General features: G+C 32.2%; 1 protein-coding gene across 1 annotated transcript; it reads left to right on the forward strand.

The window, feature by feature from the left end:
- The first annotated feature begins 2,354 nt into the window (after nucleotides 1-2,354).
- On the forward strand, nucleotides 2,355-6,653 carry LOC129232888 (zinc finger protein 726-like). Its single transcript, XM_054866991.1, has 2 exons — nucleotides 2,355-2,918; nucleotides 4,678-6,653. Exons 1-2 carry the CDS (start codon nucleotides 2,355-2,357, stop codon nucleotides 4,831-4,833), a joined length of 720 nt encoding a protein of 239 aa, XP_054722966.1. The 3' UTR covers nucleotides 4,834-6,653.
- Nucleotides 6,654-7,379: the final 726 nt, after the last annotated feature.

A 7,379-nucleotide genomic window follows, 5' to 3' on the forward strand; every position in this document is an offset into this window, starting at 1 on the left:
CAGAGGATGGCCAATGATCTGCGAAAAATGCGACCGCATCTGGGAGGTTTTTATGGGGCAACATTAAAAACATTTCCTTATTAAGTTTTAGTTATAAAAAAATTTTATATGAGGCTTTTACGTTAATTTTGTGATTACTTTTAATAGTGTTCATTTTTTCCCTCCTAAGGTTCATTTACTTACATATTAAAAATTAAAATAATTAAGGGAGAGTCGGGAAGAATTGGACTAATCAGGAATTATTATGATTAAATTATATCAATATACATTCAATTTATTTATAAATTAACAGGGGTGTACACTAAGTGGAAGAAATGGAAGACATGGCTAAAACTAATAGTGTTAAAATCTATCCTTAAGAGGCTGTTTCTAGGGATTTTTGATCACTTTTTTAAGGGTTCTCGCTCGTAGTGGGGGGGGGGGGGGTAACATTACTCTTGTGATGGACATCCCTATACAATAATTCATATTTTTTAACTGGGGGCCCCACAAAACCTAGAGCTGCCACTGCATGGGGTAGTACTCCATATGAATACTACCCTATGGGAAGCTACCTTATGTGGATTTCCGAGAATCAAAGAACATGTAGCGAAATTTGAAAAAGATCAGAAAAAAATTGGATTTTTCAAAGGTAAACCCATTTTATGGGGGGGGGGGGGGGTGAAATTCTTGCTTTTCTGAGAATGAGTCTAATCTACTGTTGTTTAAGCTTTTTCCTATTGAGTGATAAATTCTTTTCATTATTTTCAGCAGTAATCTGGATTATGGGACAGCAGACATCAAAATATGCTATGAATTTTTGATTTTTGACTTCAACAACACTTACCTTCCTCTGCTCGTTCATCTAAAGAAGTTTATTGAAATTAAGGTTTCAAGAAATGAGGCTCAAGCATACAATTTTCCAAAGTTTTGAGACTTAATTGGAGAGCTGTTTCCAACTAAACTAAAGAAGGAAACAAGAACACTTGCTCTGGTATGCTGAAGTGTATATCTCGGAACACCCAGAATCTTTTTCAAAATATTGCCATTAATTATATCCAAAACTGCATATTTTCAAATGTGATACCGTAACTGTTTTTGCTTATACTATCACTAAAACACATTTGCTATTTGTTGTGTGTCAATGAAAGAATCAATACCAAATTCCTTTGAAAAAGTTCAATTTCTGTGATTTCCAAAGTCTTTCAAATTTTCACTCGTTATTGAGCAAAGGGATATTCTATTGAACAAATGATGCCTAAAGTACTCAAATTTGATACTTAAGCAGTTTTGCAGCTTTGTGCAGCAGAAAGAGACATGAGCAAAAGCATTGATGGTCAGTAGATACATACCTTGCTGCCGCTTACCTAAATAACACTTAGAATATTTTTATGAAGTTAATGAGAGTACTTAAAATACACCGCCAGCTCAGTTATTCCAATCAATATGAGTGTAGTATGATCATAAGTGAGTGTAGTGTAATCATAATGAGAGTAGTGTTGAATTATCAAAACCGTAAGTTTAAAACATCTTTATATCTTTCTCATTGTTTTTAACTTTCGTGTGCACCATATCACTTACAAGACATGCCGTATAGTACTTAGTTGCAAGGAACCAAGAATGTTTTCAGAAGTTTAATAGAGATCTTTAGTTATGCGAAAAGATTTAAATTCCATTTTTCTGTATAGAATAGCTTATTAGTAATTCAGTTTCCATTTCTCGAAATTGACAACAATCCTTAAGAAACTAGTAAGAACGCTGTACACGCTTTTATGTAGATAAAAATCGGATAATGTGTGTCTGTTTAGAAAATTACGTTCTTGAAAGTTTTAGCAGTTTTGTGAAGTCGTAATTTGTAGAAACTTATCGTCTGATAAGCATGTTAGAATTGGTACCAGCATATAGGTTTTGTTCTGTGTTACGTCTTTTACCCTTCAAAATCTTCATTGCCAAATATTTACAATCAAATTTTGAGCCCTGACTACTGTAGAAATTTATGCTTAAAAAGGAATAAATCCTTGTGGTTTCCGAGTAAAGGTATATTCAAATACTTTAGTCACTGGTGAATAATTTGGCATATCATCTTTAGCGGAAATGCCATCTTTGGTAGATTTATTTCGATGGCGCATAATTTAAAGGTCTGCGTTGGTGAGAAACAGCATTCCTGTGAGTATTGCTCAAAGGCGTTTTCTGCTGTTTCAGACCTTAAGCGGCATGCAAGAGTCCACATTGGTGAGAAGCCATATTCGTGTTAATATTGTTCAAAAACGTTTCGTTATGACTCACATCTGAAGAAACATATGATTACCCATACTGGTGAGAAACCATATTCGTGCGGACATTGTTCGACGGCATTCACTCAATATGCAAGTCTAATGGCACATGTAAGAGTCCATACAGGTGAAAAACCATATTCGTGTGAATATTGCTCGAAGGTATTTTCTTCCAATTCAGTTTTAAAGACGCATAGGAGAGTCCACACTGGCGAGAAACCTTATACATGTGATCATTGTTCGAAGACATTTTCTCGCCCTTCAACTCTTAAGATACATAAAAGAATACACACTGGCGAAAGGCCATATTCGTGCGAACATTGTTCGAAGGCATTCACTCAATCTTCACATCTAATGGCACACATGAGTCTCCATACTGGTGAAAAGCCGTATTCGTGCAAACAGTGTTTGAAGGCATTCACTCGATCTTCACATTTAAGGAAACACATGAGAGTTCACACTGACGAAAATCCTTTTTCATGTGAGGTTTGTTCTAAGTCATTTTCTAGACTTTCAGATCTTAAGATGCATAAAAGAGTACACACTGGCGAAAAGCCATATTCGTGCCAACATTGTTCGAAAGCATTCACTCGATCTTCACATCTATTGTCACACGTGATTGTTCATATTGGTGAAAAACCGTATTCTTGTGAATATTGTTCAAGGGCATTTTCTCGCCCTTCAATTCTTAAGATACATAAAAGAGTCCACACTGGCGAAAAGCCATATTCGTGCGAACATTGTTCGAAGGCATTCACTCAATCTTCACATCTAATGCGACACATGAGTCTCCATTTTCCAAGTCTGAATACTGGTGAAAAACCGTATTCTTGTGAATATTGTCCAAAGACATTTTCTCACCCTTCAACTCTTAAGATACATAAAAGAGTACACACTGGCGAAAAGCCATATTCGTGCGAACAGTGTTTGAAGGCATTCACTCAATCTTCACATCTAATGACACACATGAGAGTCCATACTCAGGGTGGCGACAGATCAGGGAGATCAGGGAAAAGTCTGGGAACTTTATCACTCAGGGAAAAATCAGGGAAATATCAGGGAATATTGAAAAAATAACAAAAATTCAGGGAAAATTGATCAAATGAAGAAAAAATTCTTTTTTTCTTAGCAAAATGAAGTACTTTAGTTCCCTACAAATTTTCCACCAATTATTTGTTGTATTAAAATTGAATTTTGACTGAAAATCAAAATTGTTTTTTGCCATGGTATTATTCGCTGTCACTTCAAATTACACTCGGGGTTTTTTTTTTTTTTTTTTCAGACTTCAAAACTCTTTTATTTTAACCATATGCATATATATATTTTGAAACTATTACTAATTTTTTTTTTTTTTTCATTTCAATGTTGTTTGTTACTAAAGTAATCTATGATTTTTTTTTCGACAACTAATGAAATCATTTGAAATTGAGTTGTGTAAATAAGTAAATATATTTTTATTATTTTTTAATAGTTAAAATGCTGTATCCATTCTTTAAAACCTAAGTTCTTGGTTAGGGAATAGCTCAATATGACTGGTTGTTGGAAGATTTCAATTTGTTTTACATAAATATGTCTATTCTGCCCTGTGCAGGTAAAGGGTAGTAACAGCAGTTTTTTTTTTTTTTTTTTGCATTTTTGTCATTCTATGGTACGTTATCTTTACTGTACATACTTACTTATTTGGTTTACGCTGGAAAAGAGGCGCAAAATTAATTCTAACATTTTCCTATTGTTAGTACTGAATCCACCACACATTTCTTCAAATATCTCGAAAACTTATCTCTGCAGATACATCCGTTTACCTGCAGACGACAGTATTATTTACGTAAGTCCAACTACATTACTTCTAAACTTTAACAATCACTTGTTGTTCTTGCAGCAACACTTATACTGCTTGAAAATTCAGTTCAAGATTATTTTCATTTAACTTTTTTAGTTTTATCATGATTAGATATGTCTTCAAGAGTGGTCTTAATAATTTCTTAGAATTCTTATGTTAACTGTTTCCTTTAAGTAAAGTATTTGTTTTAGATTTCCTACAATATTTCTCTGCCGATAATTTTTAATACACTATTTTTACCAAAAAAAAAGGGGAAGCATCTTATCAAAACATATTTTTAATTAACAGCATAAACCGTTCTAAACACTGCATTTTATTTAATATGCAATGCTTTTCAGGTAGGGCAAAGAAAGGAAACCATTATTATAAGTAACGTAAATCAGGGAAATTTGGTGAACTTAATCAGAGAAATCAGGGAAAAGTCAGGGAACTTTTTTTTCCAGTTCTTGTCGCCACCCTGATACTGGTGAGAAACCTTATACATGCGGACATTGTTCTCTGTCATTCACTCAGTCTGAAATTTTAAAGGAGCACATGACAGCTCACGCTGACAAGTCACCTTATTCATGTGAATTTTGTTCAAAGGCATGTTCTTCGAGTTCACACTTACAGAGACATATGAGAGCCCATACTGGTGAGAAACCATATTCATGTGAACATTGTTCTAAGTCATTTACTGTATCTGCAAATTTAAGGCAACACATGAGACATCACGCCGGCAAGAAGCCCTGTTCGTGTTAAGTTTGTTCAGTGACATTTTCTACAAGTGCACACATAAAGACACACATGTAATTCACATCTAATGTCACACATCCGAGTTCTTTCTGGTGAGAAACCTTATTCGTGCGAATATTGTTTTAAAGCTTTCTCTCGGTCTGGGAATCAAGAGTCCATACTGTTGAGAAACCTTTGTGCAAACATTGTTCTAAGGTATTCACTGTGACTTAAAGCTTAAAGCAACACATGTGAGTTCACGCTGATGAGAAGCCCTATTCGTGTGAATAATCAGGGGTGATTGTGTTCCGGTATTTTTATGTCCAAAAATACCGGAATTAATGTTTTTTTTTTTTTGTTATGTTTTTATCTCCCTACCTCCGCGATTTTTAAAAATTATGTAACACTCATCAAATATACCTGCAAGAGCCTTAAGATGGACACCTATCCCTTAAGATGGACAAATAAATGTCAAGATAATTTGTATAACACCAGCTCAAAAGTAACTTTGTAACCCATTAAAAATTTAATCACATGTACACACAATATTTTGACTCAGAACTATTTAATACTATGGCAAAGGTGCACTTAAGTAATAAGGGTCAAAGATTACCGCCCCCCCCCCCGGTCTCGCTTTGAAAGTTTCAGGTATTTTTTGATGAACTCACAATCACCCCTGGAATAATGTCCCATAACTTTTTCTGACAAATGAAGTAATGAGAAATATAAGAAAACTCATCACGGAGAGCCTGTTTTTGATTTTACAAATGTAATTTTTCAAGATGGCGGCCGAAAAACCCTGCATTTTTGGGTGTGATATTTTTGCCTTGAAATTTCCTTCTATTTGATATGTCATATGATTTTTTAAAAATTTTCTTCATTACTTATCAAGATAGTAACTAAAAGCATCATTCTCCACGACAGTACGGATGAATGTTTTTAACTGTGGTGCGTCTTCCCAAGCAAACTAAGCAATGCTTGGACACTCTTAAAGAAAAAAAAGTCATAACTTCAATTTATTTTATGCTTACATAGGACACGAAACTTGAATGTGGTGTACATATTCTGTTCCTTGAAATGAGTTGTAAAAACGTGCTATTAAGACAAGACTCGCTTGGGGGCAATCCACCAGATGCATTTCTCCCATCAGAATTAGAGGGAACCATGATACTTCAATAATTAGTTAATTCAGTTATTTAATAAAGGATGATTCTGCAGTATTTGTAGCCTGATATGCTTAATTTTTTTTTTGTTGATAATTTCAATGGTTTTATACATCAAATTAAAAGTGATTAAATATAGTTTATGAATATAAAAATATTTTTGTTAAAAAATGGAACAAATCTATAAATTTCAAAAAATATAAAAGCATGGAGTTCAAAAGTTGTGGACATGACGAACAGAAAAAAATCTTTCTTTTGCTGTCATGACATGTAATTTTTCTAATTAAACATGTCATATTAAAAAAAAAATATTGCATTTGTAAAATTTATGAATTAAAAAACTGTATATTTAGCTTTTATAGTTTAAAATGGGGTGCATTTTGAAGAAAATGTCACTGTTTCAATGAAAAATGTTCAAGTGTTTACTGCTGTGTTGCAATAAATAAGTTTTTTTCTTCAGAATTGTATTTATTCTGCTTATTTGGTATGCTATAGATGTGAAGAAAAAAAATTATAATTTTTTATGTTCAGTATTCTTTTTTTTAGTTTTTAAATTGGTCATGTCCCCAATGTTGCGGACATGACAAATCAAAAATTTTCTTTTTTCTGGTGTTATAACATTTAATATTTCTAATTAAACAAAATATATTAAAACAAATATTGTAACTGTATAATGAATGACTAAAAAATACTGCATATTTAGCTTTTGTGTTTTAATGGGGTGTTTGTACAAGAAAATGTTGTCATTTTAAAGAAAAATTTTCAAATGTGTGTTGAAGCGTTGCAGTTAAATGGTACATTTTCAAAATTGTATTTTTTAAAAAATCTATTTACCATGTTACAGTCATGTGATGAAAAGAAAATTATAATTTTTTCATTCATTTATTTTATTAATTAATTTTTTTTTTTTTTTTTTAATTTTGAATTAGTCATAATATTCGCAACGTTGCAGATCAACAAACGTAAGAATTTTTTTCTTGCATTATAACATTAAATATTTCTAATTAAATAAAACATATTAAAGCAAATATATCCTGCATAATTGATGGTTAAAAAAAACTGCACAATTAACTTTTGTGTCGGGGGTTTACTGTAATTAATAAATCCTATTATGGAAATATCTATTTTTGTTTGCTTATACTATTAAAATGTTGACATTACAAAAAAACTAATTTTAAATGTTTTAAGCAAATAATAATAAAAAAAATAGGTCAATATATTAGAAATCATAAAATATTTAAGTTATTAATAGAAATATATAATGCATGAATTGATTGAATGTCTTAGAAAAATGTCAGTAAGCAGGAAACCGAGAGGTGAACTTTTTGTCATGTCCCCAACACACTGATTAATTTTGATTTGCTAATTCTCTGCAAAATCCTTTTACTTTCTTTAAAAAACTTTTCATTT

Source organism: Uloborus diversus, unplaced genomic scaffold (genome assembly GCF_026930045.1).
Source record: "Uloborus diversus isolate 005 unplaced genomic scaffold, Udiv.v.3.1 scaffold_14, whole genome shotgun sequence".
NCBI classification, from domain to species: domain Eukaryota; kingdom Metazoa; phylum Arthropoda; class Arachnida; order Araneae; family Uloboridae; genus Uloborus; species Uloborus diversus.